Here is a 20,868-nt window from a genome sequence, read left to right as displayed (position 1 = left end):
TGTGTGTGTGTGTGTGTGTGTGTGTGCGTGTGCGTGTGCGTGTGCGTGTGTGTGTGTGTGTGTGTGTGTGTGTTAATGAGGCCTCACACCAGCAAAATTATGAGTAATCTTTCTCGCTTGGCCTTTGTACTTGTTTTTACAGCAACTTGAGTGTAATGTTGGTTATGTGTGTCTAGATGTCACAAGTACAGACACTGAACAACTAGCATGGGAATGTTTCTTGAAAAGGCACTGCAGTGCTGCTGACTGAGCCACTACTAGCAGAGTGCAACAGCAGGGTGTGAGACTGACCAAAGTGAAGCTGTCATAGGTTCTCATCAGCTCCTCCATACGGTACTGTTCCAGCACCACCACTCCTGCCAGGGAAGGGCTCTTGCGATGGGCGCAGTCGTCACAGTGCACCACGTAGGTCTTTTTGCTGCTGTTTTCACTGGTCACGAACAGCAGGTCAAACACCTCTAACTGCACAAACACAGTTTTCATACGGTTGATATTTAATGATGTTGATATTATTTTTTTGTAGTGAAAGCAGTATCAGGTGGGACTTACATCACATTCATTGCAGTAGTAGGCTGGCTCATCCTTCACTCTGCTCTGGTAGGAGATCTTCTTCCCTGCAGCCACCAGCTGGTCTCTTAGAATCTGGATATGTTTGATGGACTGCAGGAGACAGTGCCTGAGAAAGAAGGAGGGAAAAGCAGGTTGTGAAGGAGACACAGCACGCACACTTGTGCACAACGCAGTTATGCACGCACGCACACGCACACGCACACGCACACACACACACACACACACACACACACACACACACACACACACACACACACACACAGCTTACTTGATCAACTTGTAGGTGTCTTGGTCGGTGATCTTGATGGTACGGGCCACATTCCAGGAGACGTGGATCATGGGAACGATTGACTTGACCTTCTTGACTTCGTTCCACTCAAAGCGCTCCATAGCTAGCTGATACTGGTAGGCTGCCAGGACAAAGATGACACACAGTAGCAAGGCCTCCCATAGACAACATAATAAGCAATGTTAAGGCTAGGGCAACGCTTGTAGTTTTGTTTGTAAGTTGTGAGGCAAAAGGCCAAAACATGCATAGAAAGCTTTATCTTCCTTTCATTCTTTTGTTCAATACCGCTTGGCATATTTAGTAACTTACAATTGAGTGGCCCGACGTTCCAAGCTATGTTATTGCACCAGCCCACTGCCTGGACCCAGTGCACCGTCCCTGCATTAATCCACACTAGGTCCCCTGGTCTCTGGATGAAACGGTACACAGGAATATTGGAACTGTACAGGTCCTCCAGAACTGGCCACCAGGACCCTGTTAGGTAGTCCACTCCGTGCCTGAGGGAAAACAAATAATGGTAGGTGGCATGCAGATCATTTATGAAGTCTGGAGTGAAAGCAGTGTTGCACTTATGAACACTGACGATCGATTGCTCACTCACTTCTCACAGAAGCTGTTGATGGCTTCCCAGTAGTGCTCATGGACTGCAAACCATTCACAGTCACCTGGGCCAATGTTAATGTTGACCGAGCAGAAATTGTTATTCTCTTGATGACCTGAAAGGGAAATGCACCCAGTGTACTTTAACAAATAAATATAGAAAGCAATGTTTTCACTTACACTTGCAGACAACACCTCCCCTCTCCACATAAAAAACAATATCTGTAAAGGTTCCAGAGTTAAATTCACTCTCCAAACCTTACAGTGTGATGATGGACAGAAGCGAACCTGGTGTGCGGCTTCCCGGGACCTTCATGTAGAGCTGGACAGTGTTCATACCCAGGATGGTATGGCCAACGTGACTGAGCATATTGTTGCTGGATGCCACACGCATGAAGGCTGGCAGCTTCAACAGCTCTTGTAGCTGGGGCTTCCACCTGATGAACACACACACACACACACACACACACACACACACACACACACACACACACACACACACACACACACACACACACACACACACACACACACACACACACACACACACACACACACACACACACACACACACACACACACACACACACACACCAAAAAGGTTTCGCTGTTCAGAATTAAACCAATGTTGAGTAATGAAATTGCTGCAGTTTTCATTAATGACCCAGCAGGTGGTGCTAATTGCCCTCCTGCGGCTGCAGAAAAATGATCATTCCATCAAAGTGAATGGGAGCTTTATGTTTTCAATCGCTAGTTTCAAGTTTTCTTTCGCATGTGTAAATAAATGTGTAAATTATGGTCCCATAAATTTTCAAACATTATTTTTTAAAATACTTTATTGCAGGTTCGTACATTACATTTCATGTTATTGATTTCATTATCTTACAAGTTCTCTTTACTTGTTTAATTCATCCTGCATAATTTTTTATTTTATTTTTTAAATACATATACAAACAGAAATTAATACAAAGAAGGTAAAATAAAGGAGAGAAAAAGAAGAAGAAAACAGAAACAAAAAGGAGAGGGGGGGGGGGTTTAGGGATAGCTTTCCTGCAGTACTCCCAAATCTACTTTTACATCCCATTTACTCCAGTTTCTTTCAAATTCATCTTCACGGTTTCTCATTTTGTAAGTAATTCTTTCCATCTCTTTAATATTTTCAACTGTTATTTTCCAATTATTAATAGATGGTGGGTTTACATCCAACCATTTCCGTGTGATTTGTTTTAAGGCAGTTATACGTAGTATTGTATACAGATATTTATCTCCCTCCCTGTGTATTTCTAATGGAATAATACCTAATAAAATATTGATTGGGTGTATGGGTTTTCTTAAAGAAAATGTATTTATTATATTTATTTTCACTATCTCCCAAAACCTTTTCAATTTTGGGCACAAATAGAAAATGTGTGTATGATTTGCTTCCAGTTCTGTACATTTTCTCCAGCATTCAGCACTGCTGCAACAACCATTAATTTTCAATTGATGATAAAGCAGGGTATGCTTCCGGGGCTTCCGGGGCTCGCTCCCCTTCACACCAATTAAATAGCACACAGTTTCCGGTTGCACTCACAGCCATTTTTCACTGACCTAGAACCTTCAAAACGGATTTGTAGAAACCAATGGGTCCAATGGGTCTATGGCGCCCGTACGCAGACACAAATGCACACACAAATGCACACACAAATGCATTATGCACTCACATACATACACGCACACACACACACACACACACACACACACACACACACACACACACACACACACACACACACACTTGCATGCATGCACCCACACACGCACACATGAAGCTTGAAATGACCGGCAATGGCTCTGTCACACGCTTCACTATGATCTCACCTTTTAGCATCAGAGAGGTCGATGTTTGTCCCAAATTTTATGATCTTACCCCCAGCTAGTTTCTGTTCCAGGCTTGAGAAAAGAGAATAGAGTTTGTTTGAGTTAATATATTGCAAACATCAGATCCACTCAATGATATGGTAACTGTGAACATAACAACTAGGGCTGGGCAGTGGGCAATTAACTGAAAATATATTGAAACCGATATTCAGAACCAATAACCAAATAATCGAGGAATGTTTTTTTAATATATATTTTTTCGTTTTCTTAAATCGAATCGTCACGAAAACATTCTAATAGATTTTTTATAATCGCCTAAACCGATTAGTCTGATTAACCACTTAACCCCGTGTTAAAATTCATAGTGGCGTGTAAAAATAGCCGATCTACAAGCTCACACCGCGGCGTGATATGGCGCGTCGTGAGCTTGTAGATCGTCTCTTTTCACTATTATTCTTTTCTTTCATTAATCGTTCATGGGCAAAAGTATCGCCCAGCCCTAATAACAACCATAGGAACTAACCTGGGTGAGTTGGGGTCGTGGTCGGAATGGTCTGAGAGAGGAGTTGGGTTGCCTTTACTGGTGGTGGAGGGGTCACTGCCTTTACTGTCTGCTAGGGTTGGACTGGTTTTAGTGGTGGTTGTGGCAGGACTGTCTGATGGATCTGAGGATGTGACTTGTTCTCCCTCCTCTTCATTCTCACTCTCTTTCTCCTCCTATAAACATATTAATGTGAGCTTAGTTGAGAGTGGCAGCCAAGGCATAACAGTAGTAGAAATTAGGCCTTAAAGAACAAGTGTTCCGTTAACACTTGGCAGCGGTTATTCAGCCTTCGGACAGCATTGGTAAAGAAAATGCTATTAAGCCACTGGGCACTCTGTAGAAACCCAAACTGATCTCAGGGCACTGCTAGCCTGGTTCCAGACGAATCTGCCATTGTGGCAGATTAGGTCTGGCCCCTCTCAATAGAGATTGGATTTCTCTCCCTCCGAAGTTGTGAGGGACCAATCAGGGCTCAGTATGCAAATATGGGGCGGGTTTATCACCAAGAGGCATTTTTTTTTTGCCCCTCGGAAATGCAGGTTCCACATAGAGATTCCAGACTAATATCTAGGCAGTGATATTAGTCTGGCCAGGCTAGGGCACTGCATGGTGATTCTTCCCCAAAATCTTAACCGCAACAAATCAACAAACATTTGGCGTAGAACCCAAAGGGTCAGATGACTTAGTATCCCCTGCCTTTGCATTAACCCATTAAAAATGGGAAAGCATCTGTGTCATTTTAGATTTTAGTGTTGGCTATTCCAAAATATAGCAGATATCCAAGCTCTGCTATTTTTTTTTCATTACAAGTGTTTGAAAAATGTTGAATATTTAGGCACATAACCTTTTCAGATGGGGGTCCGCGGCCAAATATATATCAATTTGGGGGTCCTTGGCACAAAAACGTTTGAGAACTACTAGTTTAGAAGGCATTTGTAGAATCGGCCTCGCCTCAGGTCTTTATGGGTTAACTTACTACTGTATTATATATTATACTCTTACCTTTACTATTGTGAGCTTTTAAATCTGCTATTTCTGTTTGCTCTCAGACTAGTGATGCTAGTGTGTTAGGAAGTGACATGCATACCTCCAGGCTCTCCTGGAAGCTGGAGGCCTGGTACTGGGCATATTTGGCGACGGTAGTGTGCGACCGACTGCTCTCACACGGCCACGTCTGTGTTTTGCCACCATGGTCCCAGTTTTCATCAGCAGGCTGCTGCACCTGAGTCCTCACTTCCACTGCATGTTCTGCGTTGGCCTCCACCAGAGATTTAGTCGAGAACAGGCCTAGGTCTGACAGGTGAGGGTTTGAAAATGAGATGACAGAGAAGACAGATGGCGTTAGTAATAAATACTGATCCATTTTGTATGTGTATGTTTGCTGCAGGCATTCATCATGTTTATCTGAAAATGATATTTTTATTTTTGTTATAAATACATAGTTTTCTACTGTGATGATTATATAAGTGATAAATAATAACATATCTTACTGGTTATCAGTTTATTTTTTTATGACATGTCTCCTCCAGTATACTGTACATGATTTGCCACCTGACAGCGAGGAGTTTTACCAGGATACCTTTAACAAATGCAAGTCAAATGCAAGTCCCACTCCCTGCAGAAACAGGTGCCCGGACCAGGGCCCCCTCTTTGTCCCCTGGCTTTATACACCGTTGTGACTAAGTATTAATCAGGCTTCTCAAAGACACACTAGAACCAAACTGTAGGAGTCACTATTGCAGCAACAGATATCGTCCTTCCCTGCTGGTCTCCAACCCATGAACACAGCCAGCTGTGGTCACTGGAGTGCCCGGCCAAGCCGGAGGCACCGTGGAAGAATCAAACCACGGTGGTGGGCAGGAACTTCTCCCCTGCGCCAACCGGATGCCCAAGCTTTGGCATGCTAGAATGCATAATCTGGTGGTATTTCCAGCAAACAACTTCAAAGACATTTTTTGGGGACCTCAGAGACCTGACTTGTTGAAAAGCAGTAGAATATGTGACCTATAACTGAACTGTTTCTTGTTTTGACTTTTGTTTTGTTGGATAGCCAGGAAACCCCGAAGTGGAGTATTTTTGTTGAATGAACTGAACTTCTTTGAAATAATAATTGGGAAATCTCGAACTGGAGTATTCTTTTCATGAACTCATCTGAATTATAATGGAACTGGACTGAAATAAAACCTCTGACTTGTACACAACAAATGTGCGTGCTGTGTCCTTCTTTCTCAGGCACTCTCTCCTGCAGTCCATCAAACATATGATTATAACGAGACCAGCTGGTGGCTGCAGGGAAGAAGATCTCTCTTACCAGAGCCAAGTGAAGAATGAGCCAGCCTACAACTGCAATGAATGTGATGTAAGTCCTTTCACTACCACGTACAACATAATGTTAGGATGTCTACCTAACTAAACGCGTGTGTGCGTGCGTGCGTGCGTGCGTGAAATATAACCAGGGGTATGGCGTTTTCTGTTTTCTGCATGTGTCCTTTCTGGGGTTTGGCATTGATTCAAAAATGCTATATATTAGAATTGATGTAAAGGTCTGAGTCGTAACTTATACTGTACCAATGAATTAATCATAAGAAAGTTGCAAATCACAATACATTCACTTATACATTATACTTACATAATAATACAGAAAAAACCTATGTGTATGTGTGTGCGTCCAAAGGTCATAAATCTCACAGTGTCACAGCGGCCAGGCCAGCTGCAACATCTTCTGAGAGAAGGGGGGGGTGGGACTCAGGAGAGAGGTAGAGAGAAAATGTAGGGGGAAAATGGCAAAGATGTAGGTATATTATTAGAAGTGGAGACAGATTTAAAGGTGGGAAAGTAAACGGTTCAAATGACAGAGCCATGAGTGATTTTTGTGCATGAAGTATGAAGGAAAATGGACAACTGGTATGGTATGAGGTACTGTACACACATACAGGGTGGCTCGGGCCTTTGCGGGATATAGTCGAGAAGATAATATAATATAATATTATACTCACCCACACACACATGCACACAATTAACTATTTTTCACTTATTACTGAACGAAGTTAAGGGGCAGGAATGACTGAAATCCATGAACTCTGTGAAAATGTGTTTAGTTAACACTGTATTTCCTGTCTTTAAGAACAGTGTACCGAGGTATTTAAACTTACTAAGACGAAGCGAGCCAGCAAGTCCTCTGATGACAGTGACAGCGTTCTTGGGGTCTGTGCAGAACTGCAGCAGGACTGGAGAGAAGGCATCTCTCTTGCTTTCCAGCTTGAGAAACAGAACATGTGTTGACTAGGATCATACAGTATGTACAGTAGTGGACGGGAGCAAACGCACATCAGGTTGATTTATGAGGTGCTGGGAAAAATAAAGAAATAAGGAGAAGCGCCACACACGCATAACTTACTGTACAGTCGAAACGTTGGTCAAATGAATAGTAATCACTTGCAACACACTTGCATCTAGAGAGTGCGGTTTAACTTGCGAGAATTATCACCTGTACTGTAACTAGAGCCAGGGTGTGCGATTTAACTCATGGCCAAAAACGAGCACTTCACCCATTTTCAACAATATTTTCATAATTGCTCCTCACTAATGCTTATAAGATAGCAGCATTTCTGTTTACTCGGTAACTACAGCCTTTCTTTTCCTGGAAATGTAGCACGCTTAAATAGAATAAATTGTTCTTGCACAAAACAAAACAATAATAAAATAAAACGGTTGGTGTCTTATAATGAATATTAGAGAAGACCCATTATATGACGATCAGGTAAAATGGGTGCTCCTATAACAGAACATTAATGACTTGACGTGTCTGTGTGGACTCACATAAATGCTTGGGGTGGGTGGGTTGAGCTTTTCTCGAGGGATGGGGATCTCAATGTTGAAGCAAGGCTTAACAGAGAAGGCAGGGAGCACATAAGACTCCTTGAACTTTCCCTTCACCGTTGCCCCCCTAGATGAAAGAAGACAGTGAGAGTATGAAAGATTTATCAGGGTGGATAAAGTAAAATTCTTGTAATTTCTACATTTCTAAAGAGAAACTAAGGTGATCTTAGCCACCACTACTCACTGGCAAGCTCTGATCAGTTCACTGGCTGTGTGGTCAATGTTGATGTTGGAAAGTGGGATTCTTCTTTCCTCTACCACTCGGTCCACTTTAATCAGATGGATCTTGAGCTCCTTGTACAACCCCATGGACAGGGCCTTCAGCCTGAGCGGGTCAACTGGTGGGACTGAACCGGGAGGTTTGATTGAGCAGGTACATGAGCTGGTTGTACTGGTTGCAGTGTTCAGAGTTGATCTTGAGGTGGAGGTGTCATTGTTTCTTGCTGGTGAAGTCATCGTAGTCTCTAACTCCATGACCTCCCCCTCGTCCTCTTGCCCCTTATGTCTCTGGATGTCTTGCTGCATGTTATGATTCTCCTTAGCAGTCCGATCCTTCATACCTTCATTGAGTTGTTTGGATGAGCAACCAGAGGACAATGACAATGATGATGATGACTTAGGTGTTGTTTTTTGTTCACTCTTTTCAGCCAACGTTTTTGTTTCATCGGTGCCGTTCTTTTGATAACAGATGACACCGTGGTCTTCTCTCCAGCTCTTGACCTCTGCTTTCCTTTTCCCATTTTCTGTTTGCTTCCTCTTTTCATCTGTGCTGTCGTGCACCCTCGCTTCACTGGTTCCCTTTTCTTGCTTGGTGGTCACTGTGTGTGTGGTGGTGAGACGTAGTTCGGCAAGCAGTGCGTCGTCCAACAGAGACTCTGACTCTGTTCTCCGAACAGAGTCCTCCAAGATATCCACATCTCTAGCCTCTCTTTTCTCATTCTCATCAGCCTCGGTCTCTTTGTGTTTCTGCTTCAAATATTCTACTCCAGGTTGCTGTTGACTGTGATCTGAGGGAGTGTGGGGTCTCGAAAGTGTGTCTGGGGAGGTCCGAGTGGGTGACTGGTCGGGTGTGTAGGACTTTGTGTGATCTGTTTCGTGCTCCTCTGAGGAACCCTCATTCTCCTGGCTGTGGATCTCTGGCCCCATTGCCAGAGATGAGGAATATTTCACCACACCCACGCCTCCAGCAGGGGGCCGCCCAAATGGACCACCACGACAGGTGAACTTCTGGCCGCCCAGAAAGGTGGCCAGGCTCTCAAAGACGTCATCCAATCCTGTCTGCTGATGGTGAAGCCGACGCAGGAGATCCAAACCAGATGCATCCGTGCCGTCGTCCTCTTCGTCTTCCTCATCCTTGTCTTCCTCATCAGCTTGTTTAGGGCTGAACGGCAGATCGTAGAGTGTCACTGTGTCATTATGGCCTTCATGAGGTGCTGGGGGTGGAATGGATAGTATCTGGCCATCTGACGTTTTGCTTTCATTGGCCTCCTCCTCTTTCGTATCATCGTCCCCATGAGAAGGGGAAAATCCATGGGTGGGACTGGGCTGGAGGACAGGTCTTCTCATCACCCCCTTATCTAGCTCATCCTCTTCATCATCTTCACCCAGAGAGGATACCGGAGAGCCTTGCCAGCTGAGCACCGGGGGACTGGCTGCCATATTGTCTCCCAGATCCATTACATTCGCCATCACGACCGCAGGCTGCAGATCCGGGGCCATGAGGGCTCCTCTTTGTATCTCGGCTTTATCCCAGATAGGCTCCTCTGAGCGACGACACACAGAGTCTTTACACAAAAATGAAGGATGTGCATGTTTGGGCTTTGCTTGAGGTCTGCCTTCTGATGGCGGACGGTGGATGGGGGACATGGTGCTAGTATGATTGATGTTTGTGTAAGAGTGTGGAGAATGCACTGCTAGACGTGGCCCTCTGTAAGAGGGCCTTCCTAATCTAATTTTATGATTGTACAGGTCCGGTGAAGAGCAGCTGGGACGAGAGGATGGGACAGTATCAGGGGTATAGTATGTCTCTAGATGATACCTTTGAAATGCCTTCTTTGCTCTGTCAGCAGTCTCAGTATGTATGTGTTTGGGTGGGATGCGTGCTGTCTGTGGGGAGTAGCTTTGCTTCTTTGGAGTCAGATCTGGAGAATGAATCTCACTGTGGTCCATTCCGTGGTCTCCTGCAGGAGAACATGGAGATGGGGAAGTCGCCATTCTCCTTTCTGTCTTTTCTCTGGTTTTAGCACTCCCACTCAAACGTGTTTTTCCTTCCCTCCTCTTCTCCTTTTTCTTTTTTCTGTCCCGCTTGCACCTTTCTTCTCCTCCCCGTCTCCGCAAGATATTCTTCATGCCATCCCTCACTTTCTCTTCCTTTCTTTTCCCACCCTTTCTTTCATCACCTATTCTGTCCATCTTGTGCATTTTATCCCTTTTATGTCTTCTACCCTGTTTGGCCTTGTGTTTGCTCTCAGATTTTTTGTGTTCTTCAGAATCCCTCTCGGCTTTGTTGACCCTTGACCTGTGGTGAAGGGGCCGTTCAACACCAAGGGGCTCAGAGGCTTTGATCAGTTTGACCCCTGACATTATGGCCCAGGACTCTGGACTAGGGGAATATGCCAGACGAGAGCTAAATGGAAGGATAGACACAGACGTATGGGTAGGACTCCCTGGTGGTTCTTTTCTTCCATTGGCCATAGTTGCAGAGGGACTGGATGGGGGACGGGGGCTGTTGGCAGAAGACCCCCCTTCTCTGGGGCTGTAATGGGGGTCAGTATAGGGATGAACTGGAGCAGCAGTCTCAGAAGGGGCTGGATTCCTTGACTTGCCCCTAACAGACATGCGCTGATTATCCTGCAGAGTGTGGACAATTATGATGATTAAAAGTTATCCTTCAACCACACAAAGCAACCTAATTACCACTTTACAGTAGCACAGTCATTCATTCGTTTTTGTATTGTTATTATATATTATGTATCTTAAATTATTATACACAAATACTAATTAAATCTTAAAATCTAAGCTAATTAAAGCTTACAATCAAAGTCCACAGTTACAATCCACTAATAGAACTGACTTAATAATTACTGATACATTTGTATACAGTACTTGGTCATAGCTTGTGTGATTTTTATTAACCCTACACTGTATCCAGTGGTGTTAAGTAACTAAGTACATTTACTTCCCATTTTCAGTACTTTGACTTCTACTCCACCACATCTCAGAGGCAAATATTGTACTTTTACTCCACTACAATTATTTGAAAACTTTAGTTACTTGTTACTTTGCAGATATAAAGTATTACATTAGAAAACATACATTAACCATTTTAGCCCTATTTTATACCTAGGCTATTTTCAAACATTTTTGTACTTTTACTTTTGATACTTTAAGTACATTTTGATACCAAAACTTTCATACTTTTACTCAAGTAAATTTTGAATTCCGGACTTTTACTTGTAACAGAGTACTTCTACATTGCAGTATTGATACTTTTACTTAAGTAACACATTTGAGTACTTTTTCCACCACTGACTGTATCCACCAATGAGCTATAAGTATAGAGCAGATCTGTTCCTTACTGTGCTTTGCATGTAGTCGTAGCCCCGGGTGTCAGTGCCCTCCGCCTGCTGCAGCAGAGGGCTGTGCTGTAGTGCTCTGTGGTGGGCGGTGGTGTGCCGTTGGTTTTGGTGGCTGTAAGGCACACGGGTGTGGTCTGCTGGTGAGGAGGCGGTTCTTCTGTCCACTTTCCCTCTGCTAGCATGGTGCTGCGGTCTGCTGCCGCTGCTCTGGGTCGGAGGAGGGCGGTGATGAGGTCGGGAGGGGGAAGAAGATGAATGGTCTTGGCCTGACGGTTTGCTGCTATAGAAGCCTTGTCCTCCAACGTGCGGTTTAGAGGATTCCTGCAATCATCAAGATCAGGGGTCATCAATATGTCCGTACATGGACAAATGTGTCCGTAGCAAGACTTGTCCTTGTCCGTGGCAATTTTTTTGATTTTCTGTTCTTTTACATGACATTATAATGTTCTTGTTTTGATCACAAGACCTAATTACTGAATATTCGTCTCCAGGTTTTCTTCAAAATATGATTTACTACGACTATGGTACATAGGAGTCCACTAGTACTAGTGGTTCTCAAATCTTTTATTTGCAAGGACCTCCTTAACTCTGAGAGTGTTCAAATGGAACCAAATGGATGTGTTTCTGGTAATATCTTTGTCCACTAATTGTGTATGTCCGTGGCAAAAATAGAAGTTTGACAAAAATGTCCACCACAAGCCAGCATGGTGATGACCCCTGATCAAGATCGATGAGTTAAAATGACGTATGAATCAATAAATGAGCAATCTTTTCGGGGTTCACTGCCACTATCAGTGTTGTTTCTATCAGTGATACAACTATCAAGTTATGTACGGTAAGGTAACCTGTTGTTGTGTTGGTGACGGCCTGCTGTCAGAGTGATGGAAAGTATCTGGATGATCGTTTAGTGGCCTCCAGTCATCTTGTTTGGAGCGGTGGTAATGAGATGGTGATTGCACATGGCCAGATAAAGGTGAATGCTTTGATCTGGAATGAGTTGACTGGGGAAAGTATTAAAATCACATTAGGCTGTGTTGGTCTTTACCATCAGATGGCGCTATTGTATCTATCAAACCAATTAAAATCAAACTTCCATAAAACATTTTGTCCCATGCACTTTACATTAAGTGAAAATGCAGGCTTTTGTTTTCCAACTTTAAATCTCTGATTTAGATTGCTGACTGTCTTTACACATTCAGGATGCTGACCAAGAGAAATATCGTCACCTTGCTAAACTAATGGCCTGAGTCATTTTTTGAGGAAAATTATATTTTTGCCCAAGTCAGCTCCCCATGGCCACCTCTGGTAAAATCACCCATCTCCTAATTGAAAAGGATCATGCTGTTCCCTCCCCTTTTAGTATAATGGCCTAACTCCCTAGTATGATTTAGGCCAAAATAGGCAATTTTTGGGCCTAAACCACATGGTATTGTGACTTAAGCCAAATTATTTACTGATTTAGGCAATTCTTTTACATTCTTTTTGGCCTAAGTCCGATTTAATCCTATTTAAACCTATTTAAATCGTTGTTACATAACTGACAGACAGTGTTATTTTTATTTTAATAGTCATAATTTTTTATAAACATTTTGGGTGAAATGATTAAGAAATATCATGTTTGTGTTTTGGATCAGTTTTTTTTTTTCCTGAAAAACTTAAAAAAATTACATAGCTCATTAGTTTAGCAAGGTGACGATATTAAATTAAGACAGTATAAAGGGGTTGCTCAGGCACAATTTAGTCGATTTTAATTTAATTTCGTAAAAAAAAAGGGGGGAAAAAGTGCTTCTCGATTATTCAGTTATACTGTATGTTAGTTATCGGTTCTAAATACCGGTTTCGATATATTTTCAGATATACTTCTTAATAAATTCTACAATAAATTAGAATCTGTAATTTGAAAACACTGTCACATTGTCGAGTCTGACCCAGCACACTAATGTAAAAAAAACCACCCAATCTGAGAAACCAGCTGGTGAGAGCTTAACTTCCACCACTTTACCCTGCCCCATTTTATACAGACTATGCCTCAGGGGAACGACCGATACAGTCACTGCACACAATGCAAATACACAATAAGATTAGGCCAATACTTTCAATTCCGGAGGGCACTAGCCTGGAATGCCCTGCATGGGATCAGGAGAGTGTGGGGAAATCTGAAATGGGAGACCTCAAGAGGTGGCTGTCCGTAGCTGCAGTCCGTAGCTGCAGTGGAGTCAGTACTGCTGTATGGGGCTGAGACACAGCACAGCAGGACAAGGCCCTAGATGGTGTCTACACGAGAATGCTATGAATGACACGTGTCACATGGGAGGACCACATCAGAAACAAGGACCTCTACGGGGACCTACCACGGGTCACAGCGAAGGTCAGAGAGAGAAGTATGAGGCTGGCTGGGCACTGCATCAGGCACCCGGAACTGGTGTCAAGCAAACTAACACTATGGGAGCCAACCCAGGGCAAAGCCAGGAGGGGGAAGAGGCGCATCACCTACGTAGATACACTGCGGCGCGACAGCGGAGCTAACAACACTGCAGAGCTCAAGACCCTAATGCTAGACAGGAGGGTGTGGAAGGCAACGATTCAGGAGTCAGTGTTGGCTAGTACACACTCTCGCATCACATTTTCAATCACCCACGTACAGGTAAACCGTAAAACGGCGAGGCATAACATGCCATACCTTTACTTTATTTGTTTATTTAGACAGGACAGAGCATATTAATGAACGTCACATGAACGTAAATACACCGGATTTAGCAAAGATGCTAATTTTCATCCGCAGTCCTCACCAATAAGGGGATCTATAGAGCGTGCCAATGCGTCGTCACCACGGGGGGGCGTGGCATAGTAGCGCAGACATGTTTGTTTTGGGCAATGTTAAGTCAACCTGGTTTATACCCCTCAAAGATGTCCGCTGCTACCAAAAGACACTTGTTGACGCCCCCTTCAGGATTTTTGGCACGCTCTATATCATACATGGGCAACTGGCGGCCCGGGGGCCACATCCGGCCCTCACCTTCACTTAAAGCGGCCCGCAGGTTAATATCGGAATACTGATATATTATTGATTTCAGCTGTTATAATTCCAAACATGCAAACATGACCCGCTTTAATTACTTCAGTTTATTAGCAGTTTAATCAATAATATTACATTTCTATTCTAATTTTTATGTCCAATGTTTTTCTATTTAAATTCATAAAGTTGACATAAGTATAACTAAATGCATTTGAAATTAAATAAAAATGTTACTTTTCAGGATTCCAATTCAAAAATAGCAAAAATAGCAGATCGACAAGCTCAAAACGTGTCGCACAGCGAAGCGTTTTAAGCTTGTAGATCGGCTTGTAGATCAGCTTGTAGATCGGCTATTTTTGCTACTTTTGTGTGACATAGAATGGCGAAGTACGGCATTCATTTACGAAAAAAGTTAAAATACGGAGAGAAGAGGTGTCTGCCCGAAATATAGTGGCCCTCTCCATCATCAAAGTTGCCCTATATGCTCTATATGCTCAAATGACCATGTGGCCTAGCCTACACTGGAAAAACTACCAGACAACTTACAACAAGAATTTCTGATCACAGTATATCTATTACATGCAATCATGAACATTAGAAGCCCAGTGACATTTTACACAGTGGTGTGTTCTACCGTGTTACACTATATACGTAGTGTGACCTGCAGAAAGTTTTTGTAGCCAAGCATAACCCTCTACTAACCATTTCATCCATTGAAAACGCGCTAGCGTATCTCCACGACCACGCGCATGTCGTGCAGGGAATGATTATCGTATCCCTCGGAAAAAACCTAGAACACACACCACTGATTTTACACAAGCATCCCATAATGTGTTTTCTCTCAAATATTTAGGCATGGAACAGGTCAAACCTCCCAGTCGTGGAGGTTATATAAACACCCAGTAGGTACTTTTGGATTTATACTTTGGACACATTGGTCAAAAAAGGGGTCAATGAGGACCTTTTTTTATTCTGACTTCTCTTGAGTATAGGCTATGCTGGGTCAAACTTCTACTTTTCCATGTTGCTTATTGTCTGATACTGATACTGTGTTGATTATATGCAATGCCCTGTGTTTTTTGTTTTGTCTGCGTTATTCAGCTTGTGGGTCATATAACCTTTTTCCATTGCTGTGGTATTGTTCATTGCCTTCTTCATTATTACCACCTGTTTTAGGCTATCAGGGGCACCTCTTATGATAGGTTACATTTCCTTTATTCTTCTTGCTATTGCTTGACATTTATGATGGTTTATACCTGATGCTGAGTTGTTCTGATCAGCTCATGTGGCTACTGTAACTGTACAAGGTGTCTGACAAAGCCACTACCCCAAAAGAAATATTAAATGAAGTTGCATTGTACACTAGCCAATGTTACCTGTTCAGGCCCAGAGGTCCTGCTCCTCTTCGCAGGACATTCTTCGCGGTAAATCTGTCGATGTGGGCTGTGCTGGTGGTGTTGATCTCGTTGCTGGTGGGGGGCCAAGCGTTTCCACGGTCCCGGCCTGTGGTGTGTTATTCTGTCTGGGACAGCCCTGCGGTAGTCTGAGGGGGCCCATCTCTCCGGTGGGTGCAGCAGCTCGCTGTGGTTGTGGGGTTGTTGAGAACCCCCGTACTAAATCAGAAACACAGAAGGGAAGTTTGTGTCAAAATGGTTAAAGTAGTAGTAGACTTCAAATCGTCAGGATGAGTATAGCATCCTGTGGACATGAATGGGATCGTAACTGCCCACTACTGAGTCTTACCGTAGAATTGTTCACATAGCTGTCCCATTTTTTGTAGGGTTCTCTTGGTCCTGATAGATACCCACTGTGGCTGCCAGCCCGGTTCTGGAATGAGTGTGAGGAGTGGTGCTGCCAGGTCTGGCCATCATAAGGCTGGTCCCTGCAGTCCCAGAGACGTGGTGGCGGTCTCTGTCCCTTTTCTGCACCCTTTCCCTGTGCATAATTGGTGATTCTCTCCCCCCTAAGCACAACATATTACACATCTTATCCAGTGATCCGCTAGTTTTTAATTGTGTTGGTAGAGTAATGCCATTCATAGTATGGAGTACTAGTATGAGAATTGAAATGTCGCGCACACACACACACACACACACACACACACACACACACACACACACACACACACACACACACACACACACACACACACACACACACACACACACACACACACATCATGAAAGATTTAACAAAACCTAACACCCGGATTTGATTGGCCAACAAATGTCACAAAACATAACATCAAATTTGATTGGCCACGAAAACTGTCACAAATGTGACATCCGGATTTAGTGCTCTCTCATCAACGGTACTACAAAATCTGGACGTGAAGTCCGTGTGGCGGCCTGAACATCTAGTTTAAAACAATTCAATTCTGAATAAGATGCCTTATGTTTAGTTTTCTTGTTTTTGGTGGTTTTACTCACCTGCTAAAGATGTGGCTCTGGGGTGGGTGATGTGATTGACTGATTTCTACTTGACATCTACAATACAAGGGAAATCAAATCATAGTATAATAAGTGAATACCGTAAAAAGCACACATATCTCTCCCCCCTAAGCACAACACATGACACAGCTTATCCGTTTTTTTCTTTCTTTCTTTTTTGTATGTTAATGGCATTCATAGTATGGAGATTTGACTTGGAATGTTGTAACGTTCAACACAACTGTAACAGTGCAACTAAATACTACCTCGGTAACACATCAAGTGTCTCAAGATGAGAAATTAGAGATGAAAACGTCATTTTATAAAGCAAATATGATAAAGCAGAAAAGGGGCTTTATGTCATCAATACATATCCAAATAAACAGTAAAAACATGTGTGGAGGTGCTGTTATAATGAGTATTACTAGCCTGTTTGTGTGGCCCCAGGGGCGGGTGGTCACGGAGGTCCATGGTCCTCTGTTAGGTCCTCCAGCTGGGTAGGAGTCCCAGGTGTTGCGGCCAGTGTACAGCTCTGCTGAGTGATACATCCAGCCTGAAATGACAGAGATGATGATGATAATAATAATAATGATAGCAGGGGTGGATAGTAACTAAATACATGTACTTGAGTACTGTACTCAAGTGCATTTTTTTGAGTATCTGTGCTTCACTTGAGTATTTGTATTTTTGGACACTTAACCCTAGAACACTAACGTCGGGTTATTCTCACCCACACAATTATGTTTATGTGATTTTCATTGTGTTGCTGATGTCTGATGGGGGGTGGGTCCTTGGGTACCTTCAGGCTGCTCAGTGACATCATTGAAGGTAGGCTTGTTTGCCTGCCCCCATCCCTGGTTTCTGGGTGATCGGGTGATTTTTGGGTGATCAGGGGATTTTCACCCGACGTTAGTGATAGAGAGTTAAAAGAATTGGGTGGGCTCTCCCACAGTTGTCAGTCATGTAGGGAGACTGTGCCTTCACTGGACAAGGCTCACATGTCCCAGGAATGGGTGGACCAAAGAAGAAGTTCCCAGCTGCATTATTAATTTTTGGGGGGAATTCTTTGTTAACAATTCCCACATTTTTCACAGATTTGACCTACATGAGGTCTTATTATGGTATTGCTTTTTTATAGGGCCCCCCGATGATGTTTTACATTTTTGGGCGGTGAAACCGCCCCTATAAGTGAGGTTTGGATATTTGTACAACAAATCCTGCGCTGTGATTGGCCAAAAATGTACCCCGCCTAACCCTGCACGTGATTGGCCAATCACAGTCTATTCAGGACTGTGATTGGCCAGTGTCACATGACACATGTGCATAGCCCTATATAAGAAACCATAACTTTAAAAAAAACATAAATTTGTTTTTTTTAAATGTATTTATTTTTTGTACATGATTGGTTGACTCCATTCAGTATTGTGATTAGCTAGCAAGACACCGCCCACTTCACACAGGGTGTGATTTTTTTTGTGATATTTTATATTGAAACATTAAAGAAGAGTACTTCAATTTGCCATGTATTGTTGTACTAATATTTTTTGACGAGAAGTATGTTTTATGGAATATATTATATTGGGTAAAATATACCCAACATTAGTGGTGTCATAATATTCAACGTTAGTGTTCTAGGGTTGCAGCACTATGTAACTTTCCTCTTCTACTCCGGATTTGAACCCAGTTTCCCACGCAAGTGCTGACATTTTTACCATTGAGCTAATATAGCCAGATCCTGTGCCAGACATGACCTTTGACACAATCTAAATGTCTCAATAGAAGAGCAGGGAGACAAAAAAAGTTATATTGTATAATTGTACAGCATACAGATTGAACAAAATTACATTTTATTCATAAAAAGAAAAGTTACATAGTGAGGATTTAAGACTTTCACTCCACTACATTTCAATACATTGTAAGTATAAAGTATATTTCAGTTATAACTAGACTGAGCTAACAGTACGTTTCAATGTGTAGTGTTTATTCAGTTTTGGGAAAACAAAACGGATGAATTGGTTAAGGCTGTATATAGACGTAATTTTGTCTATCTGTCTCTGTCGTGTGGACTTTGCGGGGAGTATATCGATCCCTTTACTCTCACCCTGTGTCTAAGCCCTGTGAGGAAACTGGTTGTAAATGTGGCCAGTAACACACTTCCAGAGTGTGCTCTGTGTACACCAGCTACTGCAGCTGTTCAGCCTTGCCTGCTAACGCAGTGTATCTCAACGTATTCCTTTCATACTGTATACCTGATCAACCACATCTTGCCATGGCGTCATGAGATACCTACAGTGATACCTGTAATGTAACCAGTGTTGTGCCACAATAACAGATCATGTGTTGCATTGGTGCTCAGCATGCAATGCTGAGTATGCTTATTGCTTGGCATGTTTGTTTGTGTGTGAGTGAGTGAGTGAGTGAGTGAGTGAGTGAGTGAGTGAGTGAGTGAGTGAGTGAGTGACACAACAATGAATATGGTGAAGAGAGTAAATCAGTCTTACTCATAGGTTGGTTTTTACTGATAGAAAATGGCAAGTTCCTACGTCCTTTAGAAAGGAACAGTGCAACTATTCATTTCCTTACACATTATACTTGGTGCATGCATGTGCAGTATAGGCTATATAAGCATAGTACATTTTGAAAGATGGCAAACCGCCATATGTGCCCATATGGGTAAGGCACCATGAGGGAAGTACTGTAGGCTACTTGAATAAACACAAATCAATCAAACAGTCAGATACTTTTACCAGTTGCATGCCCAGCACCTCCCCCCATCTCTCTTTTCTTTGTCTCTCACTGACTGTCCGTTCTCTTTCTTTCACAACCACAAAGTCACCCACACCGTATACTCTCCCCCCTCTCTCTTTCTCTCTCGCACGCTTTCTCTCTCTTCCTCTCTTTTTTCTCTCTCTTCCTCTCTTTTTTCTCTCTCTCTCTCTCTCTCTCTCTCTCTCTCTCTCTCTCTCTCTCTCTCTCTCTCTCTCTCTCTCTCTCTCTCTCTCTCTCTCTCTCTCTCTCTCTCTCTCTCTCTCTCTCTCTCTCTCTCTCTCTCTGGTGTAATGTTACAGTGAACTGCCCTGTAATTTATATGAACAAATTGTATTAAGACAACATTTTTTAAACATGTATAAGCAACAAAAAAATGTTCTGTCACTGAGGGACAGCTTGATGCTGATGCAAGTCTACACTAGAGTCCTACGCTAGAGTCTATGCAACTTGCACAACTGTGCTAGAATTCCACCAATTAGATTGCAATCAACACAAAGGGCCTGTAGAAGAACTTGAGGAGTCAGCTGGCCAACAGAAAATTGCATTATGGGACTGTGATTTAGATAGTATACAGTCTAGACATTGGAGTCTAGGCTGTATTGCCTAGTAACTAGACAATAGTTGATGTGAGAGCAGCACTGCTTAAGATTATGATTGTCATTGATTGCCAGGAATAAGTCATTATGGTTTGAAATATATCAGATTTTACAGTGTCATTATTGATATGTTCTGTGTAGTGACATTGTGCTCTATTGATATTCTCAGCAACAGTGATTGCAACAACTTTTATTTATTTACTATAGCATCCTTCATTTTATTAATTGATCATTGTAACTGTGGGGCTTGTTTCTCACTAAGCTACATATGCCCAGAGGTACAGTACCATATTTGGACTTGCCTTTTGGGTTCAAGTCCAGCTGTTTGTTTGTTTATAGAAAGTGTAATTTTTAAATTGAGTTCTAAAACAAATGTTAATGTTCTGTGTTATCAGAGCACTTGGTATTGGGGAGTTACATTCATTGACTCTAATAAAGGCATTGCAAAAGTGACAATTGTTCAACCAAAGTAAGTTGGGTATCTGGAAACATTTCCCTGTTGAGCTGCATTTGATCAAATAAAACAAAAGTCAGCGCTAATAAGCCATGAAGTAGTAGATTATTAACTGAATTAATCATTCAGAAATAGCTTAACCCATTAAAACCAGGAAAGCATCTGTGTCATTTTAGATTTCAGTTATATACAGCAACATATGTTTTCCAGAAAACTGTTAGGATTTAGAACAGTGGTTCTCAAAGTGGGGTCCGGGGACGCCCAGGGGTCCTTGAGGGCGTTCC

At 42.7% G+C, this 20,868-nt stretch overlaps 1 protein-coding gene across 4 annotated transcripts in view; it reads right to left on the bottom strand.

Annotated features, from left to right (window-relative positions):
• kdm6bb (lysine (K)-specific demethylase 6B, b) overlaps positions 1-20,868 on the bottom strand; it is a 32,252-nt gene that overhangs the window by 3,385 nt on the left and 7,999 nt on the right. For 3 of the 4 annotated variants that reach the window (XM_080435414.1, XM_080435413.1, XM_080435415.1), the window contains 18 exons: positions 17,195-17,318; positions 16,766-16,822; positions 16,080-16,299; positions 15,713-15,949; positions 12,166-12,321; positions 11,321-11,641; positions 7,927-10,592; positions 7,683-7,809; positions 7,016-7,121; positions 4,951-5,156; positions 3,843-4,036; positions 3,320-3,391; positions 1,748-1,896; positions 1,461-1,575; positions 1,169-1,356; positions 839-980; positions 550-676; positions 292-462 (listed from right to left, as the gene is read on the bottom strand). In XM_080435414.1, the coding sequence (XP_080291540.1) occupies positions 292-462; positions 550-676; positions 839-980; positions 1,169-1,356; positions 1,461-1,575; positions 1,748-1,896; positions 3,320-3,391; positions 3,843-4,036; positions 4,951-5,156; positions 7,016-7,121; positions 7,683-7,809; positions 7,927-10,592; positions 11,321-11,641; positions 12,166-12,321; positions 15,713-15,949; positions 16,080-16,299; positions 16,766-16,822; positions 17,195-17,313 (5,373 nt within the window). In that variant the 5' untranslated portion in view covers positions 17,314-17,318. The remainder of the gene's footprint in view (positions 1-291; positions 463-549; positions 677-838; positions 981-1,168; positions 1,357-1,460; positions 1,576-1,747; positions 1,897-3,319; positions 3,392-3,842; positions 4,037-4,950; positions 5,157-7,015; positions 7,122-7,682; positions 7,810-7,926; positions 10,593-11,320; positions 11,642-12,165; positions 12,322-15,712; positions 15,950-16,079; positions 16,300-16,765; positions 16,823-17,194; positions 17,319-20,868) is intronic. The other variant, XM_080435416.1, reaches the window with a different exon arrangement.

Source organism: Gymnoscopelus braueri, assembly GCF_963280865.1.
Source record: "Gymnoscopelus braueri genome assembly, chromosome: 8".
Taxonomy (NCBI): Eukaryota; Metazoa; Chordata; class Actinopteri; order Myctophiformes; family Myctophidae; genus Gymnoscopelus; species Gymnoscopelus braueri.
This window is presented reverse-complemented; position numbering and strand designations above follow the sequence as displayed.